Genomic DNA, 18,038 nt, shown 5'->3' on the forward strand with positions numbered 1-18,038 from the left:
TGTGGTTGCCTTGTTGTGTTTGACTCGTTTGGGGTATGCTTGGACAAAGTGGGCCCAATGAAGCCCTAATGGGCCTAATGGACCAATGAAACCCTAATGGGCCTAATGGACCTTAACTGATCAAAAGACCTAGCTATTGGGCCTATTGGGCTTAGATAGGGTTGGAAACCCTAATTAGGGTTTAAAAAACCCTAATATTGGATTTATGGGCTTGGACCTATCGGGACCCACATTTGGACCATTGGAATGGAATTGTGTATTAAGCCCAATCACACCATATGATTTTATTTAGAAGAGTGGTGGACTTAATGGATTAAGTCCTTAATGGGTTAAGTGAGAAACACTTAAGCCTAATCGTTATTTTATGTGAAACCCTAATTTCACTTGGGTTATTGTTGGGCCTTTCTTTTGGGCTTTGATGATTGGACTATTAATGGGCTTTCCAAGAATAAGTAAATGGACTAAATAATTATATGAGTTTTAGGATAAGGCCCATGTGAGAGTCTTGGGCCCAATTTGGAAAATTGGGCCATAGATGGGCCATATATTGGGCTTTGACCCATTACTTGACGTTTAGGCCTTTGGAGTGTAAGTTGGACCTTGGGCTTGGAACCTAATTATTAATTGGGTGTTGTTTGATGTTGACAGTTCAGGAATCTGTCAACCAACATCTGGAGTTTAATCTGCGGGACTTCAGTGGTGCCAGGTGAGTTATCCTCACTTTACTCAAGGGTCTAAGACACCAAGGTCGGGCCTTTGTTTTGTTATTGGGATTATTACTGTTGTGATATGTTAGTTCGGTATCCTGGTAGATAGGATGGTTATATGCTAGTATGATCCGTTAGATCGGATATGGTTATGCTTAGTGACCTATAGTTGGTCTGACTGTCTGCATGCTAGTTGTTATGCCAGTTAGATAAATCTATAGGACTACCTGTAGTATTATGTGATTATCTGTATATGCATTAGTTGTGTTATATGTCGACATATTATGTGGGATGGGTTAAGGTGAAACTGCTCTGTGCAGTAACCAACAAACCCGGGAGCATTCCAAATACGAGTTGAGGGAGACTCGTACTGTAGGCTCGATGGCAATCCAGATGTGAGCTGTGGCCTCGAAAGGCAATCCAGACTCACATTGTGAGCCCAGGGGTAATCCAATCTGTAAAGTTGTGGACCCAGTACATGCTGTTAGTTGTATATGTGTTATATGAAGTGTATCGGTATGTTGGCATTCCAACCCAATGGTTGAGGGCCTGTGATATTCCATCCCGATGGATGATTGGACCCATAGTATGTTGTTTGTTATTGTATGTGTATCGTTATGTGTATGGGTATTTTGGGGGTAACTCACTAAGCCTCCGAGCTTACAGTTTTAGTTTATTATTTCAGGTTCAGCGGGTGACCACAGGAAGGCGAAGGCGTGACCGTACACATCCTCGTGTTTTGGACTTATGGTTTCTGGGATACTCTGATATTAAACTATTTTGAAAACATTTTGTAATAACTAATGACTTTTGAATGTTGAAAAAGTTTTAAAATGGCTTGATTTTTATGGGTGTTACAAGAAAACCACTCACCTCCCACTTCCAGCTGTTGTTCGACCCACCCTCAATCTTTCACTTCGTCTTTCCCCTTCTCTCTCAATTTATGGTAATGGTGGGTCGCGAACGAAGCAAATCCAAATAGATAAAGAGTGAGGATTAGGGCATACAATCGAACTTAAAGACGCAAATAAGAGGAGTCACACTGCCATATCTAAGTAGAGTGAGGATTAGGACACATAGTGAAGTTGGGGTTGAGAGATAACGATCGGAATGACAGTGGTGGTGGCATGCTACCTTTATGGAGAGAAATTATGTATATCAATAGTTTTCTTAAAGAATGGTACAGAAGTGGAGGAAAGTAATTGGATGCAGAAGCGGTGGAGGGAAACGTTGGAGACGGTGTATCATGGGTGGAAGGGACGTTATTGGATCCACTACCAGCCATTGATCAAGACCAACAAAAAATAGAAACATCTTCAAAGTAAGGAAAGGGGCAAAATATGACTATCGAAAGTTATGTAATCAATGTAAAAGGCAAAACTTATGTGGCTAAATTCAGAAACCTTAAAGATTCTTGTTCCCAGACCCCACAAGATTTAATATATATATATATATATATATATATATATATATATATATATATATATATATATATATATATATATATATATAATTACTAGTTGTAATACCCATGTATTATATGAGTTAATTAAAAAAAATAAATATAAAGGTCTAAATATTTAATAATTTTGGATTTATAAGAAAATAAGAAAAAAATGAATTATTAAAATTGATTTTTTATTTTTTAAATTTAAATAAATAAACAAATTAAATAATAAACTTTAATTTGAGAATTTTAAAATAAGAACATTAATGAAATTAATATCAATTTATTACAATTTTTATTGTAATTATAACATTAAAGTATTATATGAAATTTATTAAGATAAAAGAATCTATAAAATGACATAAGCCATAAAATACAAAATAATACTTGAACAATTAAATAATGAGAATGCCATATGATGGTAAAAAAAACTACATTTATTAAAATTGATAAATAATTTTTTTTGGGAGGATATACTATAATTTTTCTTAAAAAAACACATATCTATTTTGAAAATGCCGAGGAAACATGTTTTCTATGTTTTCTATGCTGACCAAGTAAATGTGCGGTCATAAACCCAGCTGTCAACAGATCCAACGGTGGAGATCGTGCCTCCACCTCGTAGGTTTCACCGTAACGTTTTGCACTTTGACACACAACCATCGGGCCCCACATAGCACACGCGTCTCCAAAGCCCTCAACTTGCAGCCTGCAGTTTTTATCTTCCCTTTCAAACCCTCCTATCCCAACTTTTCCTCCCAACTTCTCTTATCTACATCTCCTCTCTCTCCTCCGCCGTATCCAGGCGGCGATCTAGGCGGTTCCCTGGTCGGATCTCCGACTTATCTATCCTTATATTCATATCCTTCCCTCTCCTATCTCTCTATCTCTCTTATTTAAAAAAAACAACAAAAAATTGGAAGTTTCTAGGGTTTCTGTGGTTTGCTTTGTTCGGAGTTGGAAAAGCTTTCTGATTTGCAGGCAATTTATCTATCTAGGTTTGGATTCATATCAATAAAGGGAGAGGGAAGTTAAAAAAAGCCAAAAAAAATCAGAAAATTTGGGGAAAAGGCAAAATATTTCTAGGGTTTTGAGATGGCGGCTCAGGTTCAAGTTCAACCTCAGGCGGTGAGTGCTGGTGTCGGTGGTGCTGCTCCTGCTGGTGCTCAGCAGTTTGTGCCGACCTCATTGTATGTTGGGGATCTGGAGTGGAATGTGACGGATTCGCAGTTGTATGATCTGTTTAACCAGTTAGGTCAAGTGGTTTCTGTTCGAGTTTGCAGGGACTTGTCGACTCGACGATCGCTTGGTTATGGCTATGTCAACTATGCGAATCCTCAAGATGGTTAGTGCTGTTTAACAAATTCACGTTCTCATAGTTAGATATTGCAATTCCTTTTGATGTCAACACTGTTGAAAGCATTAGTTCTTACTCCTTCTGTTATGTTCATGGCAACAGCTGCAAGGGCAATGGAGGTGCTGAACTTCACACCTTTGAATGGGAAGGCGATCAGAATAATGTATTCTCATCGAGACCCTAGCGTACGCAAAAGTGGCTCTGGAAACATATTTATCAAGGTATTCAAAGCAGAAAAACCTCAATCTATTAATCACTGTTTCTACTTTCTTATAGTCTTCTTTACCTAATGACTTCTGTTAACAATCTGAACAAAAACAGAATCTCGATAAGGCAATCGACCAAAAGGCCTTACACGACACATTCTCTACATTTGGCAATATCCTCTCCTGCAAGATTGCGACAGATTCAACTGGCCAATCAAAGGGTTACGGTTTTGTACAATACGACGCTGAAGAATCTGCACAAAAAGCCATTGAAAAACTCAATGGCATGCTTTTAAACGACAAACAAGTCTACGTGGGACCTTTTTTGCGCAAACAAGAAAGAGAACTAGCTGTCGACAAGACAAAGTTTACTAATGTCTATGTCAAAAACCTTTCTGAATCAACAACAGATGATGATCTAAACAAGACATTTAGTGAATTTGGAACTGTGACAAGTGCTGTTGTGATGAGGGATGCTGAAGGGAACTCCAAATGCTTTGGATTTGTTAATTTTGAGAATGCTGAGGATGCTGGTAAAGCAGTGGAAGGGCTTAATGGTCAGAAATTTGATAACAAAGAATGGTATGTTGGAAAAGCACAGAAGAAATACGAAAGGGAACAGGAATTGAAGCAAAGATTTGAACAGACTATGAAGGAGGCAGTTGATAAATCACAAGGGTTAAATTTGTACATAAAAAATCTAGATGATACCATTGATGATGAAAACCTCAAGGAGTTATTTTCTTCTTATGGTACTATAACTTCTTGCAAGGTTATGCGAGATCCTAATGGAACAAGCAAAGGTTCAGGTTTTGTTGCCTTTTCTACTTCTGAAGAAGCTTCTAGAGCAGTAAGTAAAATATCTTCATCAATATCATTCTTACATACTTTTCTTTCTAAATTTCTTTTCTTTTTTATAAATTGTAATAGCTTTTTGAGATGAATGGAAAGATGGTTGCAAGTAAGCCACTTTATGTGGCACTTGCACAACGTAAGGAAGACAGAAGGGCAAGATTGCAGGTATGTTGAGACATATGTACTTTTGATGCAAACAAATATAAACATTTTTATGACGATTTTGCCCTTTTTGTATATAGGCACAGTTTTCACAGATGCGCCCAATTGCAATGGCGCCAGCTGTAGCACCACGTATGCCAATGTATCCACCTGGTGGGCCAGGTTTAGGTCAACAGATATTCTATGGTCAAGCTCAGCCTACATTCATTCCTCCACAGGTAATAACTTCAGTTAATAAAAATTATTCTTTTTATTATAATCATGTTTCAAGATTTTTCATGGTGTTGAATATTTTGTTCTTGTAAAGATCTTTTCAAAACTAAACATTTTTTTTTGTTTTTTTAATTTTTAAATCATGTACAGCCTGGATTTGGGTATCAACAGCAACTTGTGCCAGGTATGCGTCCAGGTGGCGCCCCAATGCCAAACTTCTTCATGCCAATGGTGCAGCAAGGTCAACAAGGTCAACGCCCAGGTGGCAGGCGCGCTACTGGTCCAGGTCAGCAAAACCAGCAGCCCGTTCCCCTAATGCAGCAACAGGTTAGAATTCCAATATCATTTAAAACAAAAAATTCAGTGATATTAATAATTAGATTAATTAGTTGATTGATTACAATAAATGAATAACAGATGATGCCACGTGGGAGGATGTACCGTTACCCCCCTGGACGGAATGTTCCGGATGGTTCCATGACCGGAATTGGAGGTGGGGGAATGGTTTCTGTTCCGTATGACATGGGTGGAATGGCATTGAGAGACACTGGAATCACACAACCCATTCCGATTGGTGCGTTGGCTTCTGCACTTGCTAATGCTTCCCCCACAGAACAGAGAACGGTATATGCTTTTCTAATTAAATTACAATTTTGGTCCCTGTGTTTTGATTTATTTCCAATTTTAGTCCTTATAGTAATGTTTTGCAAATATGTAAATTTTCCATAAGCATTGCTATTAAAGTATATTTCTAAAAAGTATTTTGAAATGACGAATTTGCCCTTGATAATGAAATGATAGATGTTGGGAGAGAGTCTGTACCCATTGGTGGAACAGTTGGAGCCTGAATCAGCAGCAAAGGTGACTGGGATGCTTTTGGAGATGGATCAAACTGAGGTTCTTCATTTGCTGGAGTCGCCGGAGGCTTTGAAAGCAAAGGTGGCGGAGGCCATGGAGGTGTTGAGGAATGTGTCTCAGCAGCAGGCGGCAGCTGGTGGTGCCGCCAGTCAACTGGCGGGTCTGTCTTTGAATGATGGGATTGTTTCTTAAAAACATGTTGTGGTGTGTAGAAGTTTGGTTAGTAAGTGAAGAGATTGATTGTAGTGTTTTTTTTTTCTTTTTTGAAGTTTGTTTGGGCTTGATATTTGAATATTTGATGAATGATGTGATGTGATGGTGTTTATTTGGGATTTGAAATAATCTGTGTTTTTGTTATATGTTCATGCTAATTTGGGAATGGTGGCTTTTAAAGGCTTCCTTCCGTATTTAGAATTAGAAAGCCTTCATTGTCGATTTGGACAAAAAATGGAATCAATTCGTTGATTTGTGGAGCTATTTATTAAACTCCCAAATATCATTATCACAACAATAATATTGTTTTTTATCTTATTTAACAAAATCAACAAATAAACTATGTGGTTTGAAGATTAAGGATGTGTTTGGTTGGGAGCTTGCAGCTTTTGTGGAAAAACTAAACAAAAATAATTAGTATTTGAAAACTTTTACATTTTAATTAACGTTACAGGTAACAATTGTTTTTTGTCAAACACTGTATAAATAAAAGCACCATTAGTTTTTCAAAGCACATCTAAACCTGGTGGATGTTTAAAACTATTTTCATTTACAATCAAAACCAACCCAACTATTTATTAAAAAATTATTTTATTTTTCTTCCACCTACACAACCTACTTAAACCTAACTTTTAACACCCACCATCAATCCAACACAAACTAAACTTTGGTATTATTCATGATTAATTTTTATTATATTATACAAACTACATATGTTATGTGGTATTCAATTTCTAACCTAATTTTTTATTATTTTTTAGGATTATATAGAAAATATAGAAAGTTTATTAATAAAATTCTTAAATATATATCATTATTTTGGTAGATGAAATTATTTTGCCTATTTTAGCATATGTTGTTTATTTTTTAAAATTAAAGTAAAATAAAATTAATTACAAAATAATGTTTAACTAAAAATAATTATAAACAAATAAATAAAAGAAAAAGAAAACTGGGGACTGAATGTTTGGTGGAGCAAACCAGTTGTGGGTTTTAAAAGAAAAAAAAAATCATTTCTTTTAATCCAAATGTGTCAACATGCCAAACATTTGGTTATCAATGGGTAAATCTAACAGTCCTTTCATAAGGCATCGTTTTTAATTGATTTTCTATCTTTGTTTTGAGAATATGTTTTTCAACTCGGTTGCTTTAACTTTTTTCGTTCAAAAGCAGTTTGTAAACCAAATGTCTCTATGTAGATGACATGACAACTATGCAAGCTAGTAAATCTTTAATCATTCTAAATTGAGTATATATAACAATAAAAAATAATCCTGTTAAAGGTTAGGTGTTTTGTCTAGCAGACTTCGATGGCCAGGATTCCAGTAACAAATACTTTATTAGCAAGGGGTTTAAATGTTACTAATCAAATGTGTCCATTTTGCAACAATGACTTAGAATCAGTGAACCACCTTTTCCTCCATCGTGGCTTGGATTGGGAAGTAGAAGGTGCTCAAGTATCTTAGAATTTCTTAACATAGGTAATGAGTGACACAACTCTCAGATACACAAACATTGATTGACAATACAGTTTTATATTGTACGCTCTGGAGCATTTGGATTGCCAGGAACGATTGGATTTTTAAAAATATTCGAGTATCTTCAACAAAGGTAGCAGATGCCATTATCGTTAATTCATACTCATGGTGCAAATACATGAGAAAAAATGGTTGTGACGACTAGACTGAATGGATTTGCTCATCTTTTACTCGTTTATCTTTGTAAATTGTTTTGCTTTTATTTTCGTCTTTTTCTCCTTTTATTGTTTTTCTATTGTGATTTAGTTACTTGCTAATCATCGACCTTTTGATGATATTTGTTGTTTCAAAAATAAATAAATAAATAACAATCAACAACAGTTTGATTGCCACTGTGCGGATCGTGAATAACCCGCGATGTGTATGTTAGCATCTATTTTTTGGTCATTTCTAGGGTTTCAAGTAACATAAACCTATATTCTCTTTAAAGTCGGATGATCTAGTAGGGTTTAGAAAATGATGCTTTAGGAATGTGAAAATTAATATCCGTGAGTTTTCCAAATTACTGGCTAAGTGTCTTATTTACATGTTATCCAACACTATAGCTTTTATGAGTAAATGTGTGTAAAATAGGCATATGTTTTTAATATCTTACATGAAAATGGAATATGGCTAAAAGAACATTGGTTCGCGAGTTTTTAAATTTTTTTATTGGGTGTCTATTAATAATAATAGTAAATGCTTCTTACTTTCTTCGCAAGCAGGAATTTTGGTAAAACTGTATATTTTTTTTTAATGTATTTTCTAGCCACAATGTATTTTCATAACCTTTTTATTATTTCCTACCCACATTTTTTCTTTTCCGATTTTTCTTGAATATTCTTTTAATATTAATCAAGATTACGATCGACTGTAGTGACCATCAAGGCCAAGGCATATTAAGGAGTACAATAAGGGCGAATTTGTCTATTATTATTAATAGACACCCAATAAAAAATATGAGACATGCTCCTTGTCAATGTTATGCTCTTGTCTCACTGACCATGATTTAGCATTTTTTCCGGTTTTGGTCCCAAAAAAACCAATTTTCAAATTTTGGTTAATTCTGATGTTCTATGACAATTGTGGTCCCCAAGTTATCAAACCTATAGTAAATCAAATTAATGGTCCCTCAGTTATACACAAAATTCTAGGTTCAGTCCAACCTTTTTTTGATTCAAGTTGGCACCTGACTTCGATTTTTGTCTCGATGTTTCCCTTTGCCTTATGTAAAATGACTTTTTTTTCCCACTTTCTAATTTTTTTTTTTAAATGATTGTTCTTCCCTTGGAATATATATATATATATATATATATATATATATATATATATATATATATATATATATAGAGAGAGAGAGAGAGAGAGAGAGAGAGAGAGAGGTTCTTTTGAGAACCAAAAGATTTGTGAGAACTTGCGAACTCATATTCAACTCATCATTTTTCAATACCAAAAACACAAATCTTCTCCAAATGATGCGTCTAAGCCATATCTAGGCTAAAAAATATATATATATATGATTTTTTTTTGTATGACTGCTGATGAGCACAATCAGCAGATGTATGGACAACAAATATGCACAATTAACAATCATATGGACTGCTGATGAGCACAATCAGCAGTCATATGGACTGCTAATTGCTCATCAACAGTCTATATGACTGCTGATTGTGCACATCCGCAGTCCATACGACTGCTGATTGTGCTCATCAGCAGTCCGTACAACTGTTGATTATGCATACATGAAATTTCGAAAATAAAAAAAAAAAAAAATTATCAAATCTTTTTTTTGAGCCTAGATATGGCTTAGACACACCATTTGGAGAAGCTTTATGTTTTGGGTGTTGAAAAATGATGAGTTAGTTATGAGTTCGCAAGTTCTCACAAATCTTTTGGTTCGCACAATTATATATATATACACACACACACACTACAACGACCAAAAATGTGTTTCTCGATTCCTTAAATTTTAGGGCAAAGTGCAGAAAACACACTTTACTTCTTTTAGCAATATGGGCAATGAAATTTAGTTTTTTTTTAAATAATAACAATATACTTACATTTCTTTACCCTTAATAGCAACATACCTATATTTCATAATAAAGTAGCATGTTTGCATTATGTATTGGTAATAGCAAATATGTAACAAATAAACTACATTATACATATTGGTAGCAAAGTAATTACATGAGCAAAATAAATATAAGACCCTTTGTATTATAGGTAAAAAAGATGAAAGTAGGTTGATTTTTTTGGTATAAAAATGTTAGTACACTACTACAATGGGTGAAAATTTTAAGTAGGTTGCCATAATAGGTTAAAAATTAAGTCATTGTATATATTGGTAATAAGTAAAATATGTTTCTAGTCCCTATAAGTGGGTGGATGTATGACTAGCTACATCTAGCATCTCTATAATATTTTATTTTTGAGAATTAATTGATTTTTTAAAAAGGTCACATACAAGGGCATATTTTGACATGGATGCCTCTGGAGATGGACTATATGGAATTTTTGAAAGAGAAGGTGGCAAAGGCCATGAAAGTGTTGATGAAAGAGAAGGTGGCAAAGGCCATAGGGCTGTAAACGAGTCGAATGAAAACGAACAATGATTTGTTCATGTTCGTTGGTTTAAGTTAGCCGAACAAATAAATGAATACAAACGAATTTTCTTGTACATGTTCATTCGTTTAAAAAATTACATTGTTCTTGTTTGTTCGTTTATGTTCATGAACATATTAAACGAACGTAGATCAATAAACATAACTAACATATATTAACATAAACGAACATATAATATAGTAATGTAAACAAACACAATTGAACATATATAAACATAAAAAGAACTTAAATGAACGAACATAAACAAACACAAACGAACAATATAAACGAATGTTCACAAACATAAACAAACATAAACGAACAATGAAAACGAATGTTCATGAACATAATTGAACGAACGAGACCATTGTTCGTGTTCGTTTGTTTAACTAAACGAACGGGAATTTGTGTTCATATTTGTTCATTTATTAAATAAACGAACTTACTGCCGAAAGGTTTACGAATAGTTCGCCGAACGTTCAGTTTGCTTATAGCCTTATGTACTACCGTTTATTGTTGTGTAGAGTTTTGTTAGTAAGTAAAAGATTAGTTTATGTTTGACTTGGGTTTTTTGGGTATGGTGATTATAATTTATGTTTGTGTTTTCTTTAGATTTTTTTCCTAAAACCCACAAACCCAATTATGACGATCTGTTTCTGAATCTGACCTATGAACACGCAAACCCATATAATGAAACTAGTTAGTGGTTACACAAGTTAACATGTTTATGGCTAATCAAGGTTAGAGTTGTGCAAGACGAAACAAATATTTATGAGTCCTGTTCACGTTAAACTTTTCTAACCCATCAACCCAAAGACACACAATTGTCACCCTTATTCTTTGTCGCCTTTAGTAACTTGAACAAAGTATGAATTCTCTTGTTATACAAACTCTCGACCAATGTTCAATTCTCCTCTACGAGCGTCTATATTATTAGTTGCATTCCCTTGTGTTGTGTTTTCCCTCTATTTGGGGTCCAATGAAAGACGACAAAATATAGAAAAGACCAAAATAATGCTCATTCCATAAGTTAATAAAACCTAAACCAATAACAACAGTTTTTATAGAAACAAAACAAAAACGACCATTCCTTGAGGTTTACTCAAATTTAACCATAAATCAAAAACCTTATTACTTACAACACCAACCCCTTTAGCTTTAATCTACCTTTTTACATTTTAACCACAACCTTGAGTCCAATTTAAAACCCAGTCATATTCACATTACATTCTCAACTTCCACATGGCGTCTATGCCTCAAACCCACCTCATCATTTCTCACCAACACATTCAAACTCTCATCATCATCATCATCATCATCACCATCATCATCATCATCATCATCATCATTATCATCCACATCAACATCATCAACACTACTCTTACTATGATCTTCCCCAAAATTATGAAGCCTTCTCCCAATCAAATACCTATCGTCTCTTATCGAATTATGCAAATTGCTAAACCACACATGAAACCTCTTCCCACAGAAACACACCAAACTGAACCCAAGGCACCCCACCCATGCGAACCTATACACAGCCGAGTTCACCACTAACGGGTAGCCAAATACCGGAAATACCCCTCGGGCTAACACATAAGGGACACATAGAGCTGTGAGAAGTTTCATCATGATGGGGATTACTATCTCTTTTAGCACCCAAAACGCTTCAAGCCTTGAGAAACCATCTTCTCTTACCCTTTCGAATTTCACTCTCCATCTCTCATCCATAAGTGGCATCAGGTGATCCAGCATTACCTGTTCAAGAAATAGTAAATATAATTTTATTTTATTTTTGTTTTATTATAATCAAGAAAATATAAATGATGGGAACTTACAAGGCGAGTCCAGATCTTGAGGAAAATAAGGCCAAGAGCCCAATCTTGATATAGTAAAAACACGGGGCTTTCATCAACAGGTACTCTCATGGGTACAATTACCAAAAGTTCAAACAGGAGTCCAATTAAAACTGGGATTACAAAAATCTGTAAATAAAAAAAAAAATAAGAATTGGGATTAAATCTTGTTATTAAATGTGGTGAGGTGAAGTGAAGAAAAATATGATCTTACCCAAATTGACAAAAGTACAGAGCTCTTCACCACAATGGAACACCATTTCCAGATTTGCCCTAGTAGAACTGTGGTTCTCCTTGTTCTGATTTGATCAATGGAATACCTGATTCCAGCCAATGCTGTCCAGATCACGTAACTTCCGATAATGAAGGCATAAATGTCTGAAATAGAATGTGAACAATGTACAATCAGTTTTTGTTTTTTATTTATTTTAACATATTATATAGTGAGGGTATTATGGTCTTTTTAACAAAAAAAAATGATATCGACTTGCTTCTAACTGATCCCTAGGAGTGATGACGCCTGAGGGAATTGGATTCCGTCCATTTGGTGGTCACATACACTATGGAATGGAATCCCAAATTCCAATTCCGTAGGATGAACCAAACATGACTTGAGGGATTGACTCAAATTCCTTTACCAATGAATCCCATCAGACATGGAATTTAAAGGAAAATGAAAAAATTGAGTTCCAGCCATTTGGGACTGGAATGGAATCTCGAATTCCAATTCTGTCAGATGAACCAAACTCATCCTAAGGTCTTGAATCAAATTCAAATACATCAAAGATGGAATCTGAAGAAATGTGACGGAATTGGATTCCGCCAATTTGGGACTGGAATGGAATCTCAAATTCCAATTCCAATTCAGATAGAAGAACCAAACATAAAGATGGCCTAAATAAAAAAATCCTTACCGTTACATTTGATGCCGTGTGCGATAGGAAGAAGAGGAACTGCATTAAACAAGACTCGGCCAAGGGAAACAGGCACCACAATCAAAGCAGAATTGACAACCAACAATGTCATCCAAGCCACCAATAAAAGCAACACAATACAGAACACAAACGTATACCTCCTAAAAAATATCATGATATACCATAAATTAATAACTTCAAATATATGACATCTTTCATATATTTAGCTACTGTTTGATGTAATGGAATGAAATAAACAATTAACTGTTTCTGTTTGTTTTGTCTGATAGAATGGAATGGACCATTTACATGGAAATCTGTTCCATTCCTACTGGCCAACCAAACATGACAATGGAATGTAATGATTTATTCAATTACTGTGTCGATTCCATTCCTCTGTCATTCCGTTCCATCCAACCAAACAGACTTAGGTAATGTTTGGTATGTAATAATCAAAAAGGGAATGGAATGGGATATCACAGTGGAATGAAGATATCATGTTTGTTTAGAATATTACAAACAGAATGAAAAAGTCATGTTTGTTTGCCACATAGGAACGGAATATGATTCCTTCTCTTAGTTGTTTTTCATTCAATTAAGGGAGGGGTATTTTTCTTTCATGTCTTAATGGAATGGAATCATATATTATGGTTAACAATTAGTTTTATTTGAATAATTTACAATAGCAATACTGCTTTTCATAAAAATTCAAATAAATCACTTTTTGTTATTTTTTAATTAGAGTTCTATTTTAAGATTTCATGGTTTTTCATTTTACTTGATCTTTCATATTTGGTTTATAAGTTATAAGTAAACCTTTTTTTTACCAATTGAAATATATATAGTACATATTTCAAAACATGCAATATGTTTATATGCAATTCTTTTAGCATAAAGCTTTATTTGATTAAAGAAAAAATTTCATGGAATAATATTTTTTTCTCTATACTTATCAATTTAATTTTCCAATTGTACATAACAAACATGATCCATTCCATTACCTTGCGTATTCCATTACTTTTTTTCATTCGGTTCCTTTCTGATTCCATTCCATCCAACCAACCAGACAACATGATAAAATAAAAAAATAAAAAAAACTTACTCTGAATCAGCTTGTTCATCACCATCATCTTCTTCCACAACTCGGTTCACATCTTGAGGGTGCAATCCAACTATGGCTCGATTTTCAGCATATACTAAATCATTCCCATTTTGCCCCTCAGTGCCCTCAGGTTCAGGCAACAAGTAATCTGTTAACCCAAGTGCCCAACCAACCGCAGTAAACCAATAATGCAAAATTGATTTGATTGTAGCACGCAACTTGAAATGCTCAACAGCAAATGGAATACAAATTTGGAAAAGAAGCATGTCAGCAGGGATCTCAGTGAATGGATCAGATACCCTACAAATATGGAACAGGAATCTGTAAACAAAAGTACAAGATGGAATGGAATTGGCAATTCCATAGAAGATAAAAACCAATCTTACGATATATCAAGAGGAAAGATGGAAGGAGCCATTCGCATAGCAAGTTTGACTGGTAGAAAAACCAACATTACAATTAAGCTCCCGTAAACAGCAATTGACAATAATACCCTTCGAGCATGTTTGTGGACAGGATCATCGATTAAATCCCTGAAGGGGTTGTAGTTAGGATCAGCTGGATCTCGCAAGAAATAAAGAACCCCATTTCGCAAAACCTGCAAATATATATAGGGGTTTTCTTGTAATTTGCACTTTAGAAAATGAAAAGGTGAAAGGGTAGTAGAGTATATAGTATATAATTATACCCCTCGAAGAAGGCTGACAAATATGGATATTTGTAACATGTAGACAATCCCCACAACCCAATGAATCAATGAACTTGCAAGTGGTGAAACCGAAAAGAAGTCAACTCTTTGACTAATTGACTTCCCAAACATTCTTATGGTACAAATATCCAACCACCATCCACACATTAGAGGGAAAACTCCAAGTTCAATGACTAAAAGGAATGCGACTTTTATCATTGTCATTAAATGTCTCATTGCAGCTAAGAACTGTCTAAAAAGTGAAGGGATTGTTTCTGCAATCGAAGCAATACCATAGAATCTTCCCATTGTTAAAGGCTCTCCTCTAGTGTACCTTATAAGTGCAATAACTCCAATGTAGAAAATAATTAGGGACAAAATGAACAGATAGCCAACAGCAAGAGTCGTGACATCAGATAATCTTGATCCTCCTGAAACTGCCCCTTTTAGAATAATGGGAGTTGTGACATTGTTTGGGGAGTCTTGAAGTCCAGTGGCATTATTGACATTTAACATCTCTGTGACATGGGTAAGGACATTGTGATCGGATGTTAGATTTGTGACTGCAGTTAGTGCGTTTTTTAATGTGATATTGGCTAGGGAAAGTGCTTGTTCTGTGAGGGGAACAACGGTTGATAACATTGGAGTAGTGGCAGATGATAGAATGTAGAGGATCAATCGGCCTAGGTGAAAGGGGATGAGAATTATGACACCAAGGAATATCATGTTGCTTGCAAGAACCTGTAAGGGTAAAAGAAAGTGAGAAAAGATAAGGTAGTGTTTGGTGTGATGGAATCAGAGAAGGAATGGTTCATGCCATTGGAATGAAAAGGTTGTTTTTTATGGAAAAACTGCAAAGGAATAGTATACTTACAGTGAATGCATTTTCCACCAAATGGAAAACAGGCCCCTGCATACCAACAAGCTCATCAAAAGGAACATCTTCAGCACCATCACCATCATCCAAACCATCAAACATCTGTTCAACATGTGCTTCAAGACGAGCTGCTTGCATCTCCCACCTGGCTGCAACATTTTCTGCATTCCTTCTGATAATCTGACCAGCACCAGCAATACCTTGACCTCCACCATCTTCACCATTCCCATCTCCAATAAGGTTTCTGTTGGCTTGTGGAGGTTGTCTCCTAGCAACACGAGCACCATTTCTATCTCCTTCATCCTCATCCTGCCCTCCAAGTTCTCGTAAATGTCTAAAATAGTCCCTCAAAGATGTGGCCCCAAGAAAAATGAACACAATGCTGGCTGAGAGTAGGAATCCATGGAGACAGTCTGTGAGAATGATTGTAGTTGAGATATGATTCAAGAATAGTCTCTGGGCTTCTCCAAAACTTCTTACAAATGACAGGCGCCATATCCAGAAAGTTATAAATGGTATGGTCAAAAGCCATACAGAAAGCACAAAAGTGAGCCTTAGGAAGAACTGTAATACATGACAGGCTTTCATTGCCATTCCAATAACAAATTCCTGAAAAGGAAGCCTTGTTGGGGTATTCTCGGCATACACAGGGGAGAATGAAAAGGGGTGCTTGCAAACCTGCAGCACATGATGACAACAGAAATGAAGAAAAGCCAATAAAGCCACATAATAAAGCAATTGAACTCATTTGCTTCCTCATTAGTCTACAAGAATGTCAGCTTAACTTCTCCTGTAATAAAATAATTTCTATCTCAATTAAGTTAAAGAGATATGTCCACTAAAGATGATGAATACATCCACATTGAACTCATTTACCAACGAAGGGACAATTGTTGCAGTCAATTGATGTAATCTGTCTGTAGTTGTCACAGTTCTTTTTATAAAAACGAAGAGGACCACACAGCATAATCAACCTAATATCTTAATGCATGTTTAACCAAAAAAAATTCAGCACGTAGGAAGAGAGTATAAACAATCACTTAATATTAAGGTGAAAGAGGTAAATGAACCTCACACTGGCGAGCGTTGCTGTGATTGAGCCATTGGAGAAGGCAGTCTTGGTGAACAAACTTAATACTTCCGCTACAAGCACAAGGATATCTGAGAGGATTGTCGGCGTCTCCTGAATTCCGACAGATCCGGCAAACATCTTCCTCTTCGTCATCATCATCATCGTACCTGTTGCTCGAGATATTATTGTTATTAACGGGAACAGTCGAAGCAGAAGATTCCGATGAAGAATCAGGTGCGTTTCCGACTCCGTCGTGTGCGGCTAGCACCGCCGGTGCGATCTCCATCAATTGACAATCGGAAGCTAGAGTCTCGACGCGTTTTCTCTCTCTCCGTGTGAAGAAGATGAAAAGCCCTTTGTTTTTGTGATGAATATGATGGCGGTGGATGGGATTGTTAACTGGTAGGACTTGAATGATGATGGAATATGGAATAGAGACGGTTGACAGGGCGGAGCTACTAGGCGGGCGGGTGGATTGGTGGTGGGTCGGGGTTCCAAGATATTTACGGTTTTGGGCACGCTATTTTTGACAATTCTCATCTGTACCACGTGAAGTCGTTGATCTTGAGAAGGGTATATGTGTCATTTTCCGGTTCTAGAAAGATGTATGTTGTATCAGACAAAACTATGAAAATGGTCCGGTGGTTTAGCAAAAGTGGCAAATTCAATCCCTGAAAAAAAAAATTAGGAGTATGGTGATGTGGTTTCCGAAACTTGCATGAATAACCCTTATTGTTTATCTGTGAGGGTATTTTGGTCTCTTCAAATAATATGAATTGAATTTGTGATTATGGGTAAACCGTATGGATCATTTATATTTTTTTTTCTATATTTTATGTTTATTAGTTCGTGGTTTTTCCACCGTTTACTTTTTAAAATATTATTTTGAACCCTTAACTTTAAACTTTAAAAAATATTACATTCACTTCTTTATTTTTAAAACTTTTATTTTTAACCTCATATTATATATAATTTGATTTTTATTAATAACTTTCATTGATTAACCTAAAAAAAACTACTTTTACATGTTTGTTTTTATAAATTTTCATAAGGCGTTCTTCAACAACTGATGGCAGAGAAGTAAGAGAACCTAGGCAGAGAAGTGAGAGAATCTAGGAAGAGTCTAGGGAGTGACCTTAGTCAGATGAGTACGTTGATAAAGGAGAGTATTCGTTGGGGAGCGGCCAGGTTTAACGGGATTGGTGATCGAGAAGGTTGAACAGCTACTTAGGAAATCTGGGATGATCCACGTGGAAAGTATGGGTAGATGTGGCAGGTAGTATGGGCTCGTACTACTAAAAGCAGAGGACCCGTACTTGAAACAGGGAGAATTCCAGTGGTTCTAAGTAGCAGATTGAGAGGTGATAACATGGTTCGAGTACCATGATTCATA

General features: G+C 35.6%; 2 protein-coding genes across 2 annotated transcripts; one reads left to right on the forward strand and one right to left on the reverse strand.

Annotated features, from left to right (window-relative positions):
• Positions 1 to 2,871: 2,871 nt before the first annotated feature.
• LOC111900249 (polyadenylate-binding protein 2) lies at positions 2,872 to 6,162 on the forward strand. Its single transcript, XM_023896128.3, has 8 exons — positions 2,872 to 3,499; positions 3,614 to 3,732; positions 3,833 to 4,567; positions 4,648 to 4,737; positions 4,815 to 4,952; positions 5,098 to 5,274; positions 5,365 to 5,571; positions 5,749 to 6,162. The coding sequence occupies exons 1-8, from the start codon at positions 3,250 to 3,252 to the stop codon at positions 5,995 to 5,997; spliced, it is 1,965 nt and encodes a 654-aa protein (XP_023751896.1). The 5' UTR covers positions 2,872 to 3,249; the 3' UTR covers positions 5,998 to 6,162.
• A 4,971-nt stretch (positions 6,163 to 11,133) lies between these two features.
• LOC111900258 (probable E3 ubiquitin ligase SUD1) lies at positions 11,134 to 17,134 on the reverse strand. The gene is made up of 9 exons (XM_023896139.3): positions 16,644 to 17,134; positions 15,571 to 16,251; positions 14,697 to 15,437; positions 14,395 to 14,606; positions 14,009 to 14,308; positions 12,907 to 13,067; positions 12,207 to 12,370; positions 11,975 to 12,121; positions 11,134 to 11,894 (listed from the first exon to the last, which is right to left on the reverse strand). The coding sequence occupies exons 1-9, from the start codon at positions 16,929 to 16,931 to the stop codon at positions 11,355 to 11,357; spliced, it is 3,234 nt and encodes a 1,077-aa protein (XP_023751907.1). The 5' UTR covers positions 16,932 to 17,134; the 3' UTR covers positions 11,134 to 11,354.
• Positions 17,135 to 18,038: the final 904 nt, after the last annotated feature.

This window comes from Lactuca sativa, chromosome 7 (assembly GCF_002870075.4).
Source record: "Lactuca sativa cultivar Salinas chromosome 7, Lsat_Salinas_v11, whole genome shotgun sequence".
Classification (NCBI taxonomy): domain Eukaryota; kingdom Viridiplantae; phylum Streptophyta; class Magnoliopsida; order Asterales; family Asteraceae; genus Lactuca; species Lactuca sativa.

Excerpts from the sequence above, each read along its gene's own strand:
- LOC111900249 (XM_023896128.3), top strand. The coding sequence starts at position 3,250 with ATGGCGGCTCAGGTTCAAGTTCAACCTCAGGCGGTGAGTGCTGGTGTC. Across the intron at positions 4,953-5,097 it reads CTACATTCATTCCTCCACAG|CCTGGATTTGGGTATCAACA; the intron begins GTAATAACTTCA and ends AATCATGTACAG. Across the intron at positions 5,275-5,364 it reads TTCCCCTAATGCAGCAACAG|ATGATGCCACGTGGGAGGAT; the intron begins GTTAGAATTCCA and ends AATGAATAACAG.
- LOC111900258 (XM_023896139.3), bottom strand. The coding sequence starts at position 16,931 with ATGGAGATCGCACCGGCGGTGCTAGCCGCACACGACGGAGTCGGAAAC. Across the intron at positions 14,607-14,696 it reads TTGTCAGCCTTCTTCGAGGG|GTTTTGCGAAATGGGGTTCT; the intron begins GTATAATTATAT and ends ATATATTTGCAG. Across the intron at positions 13,068-14,008 it reads GATGAACAAGCTGATTCAGA|GAGGTATACGTTTGTGTTCT; the intron begins GTAAGTTTTTTT and ends GATATTTTTTAG.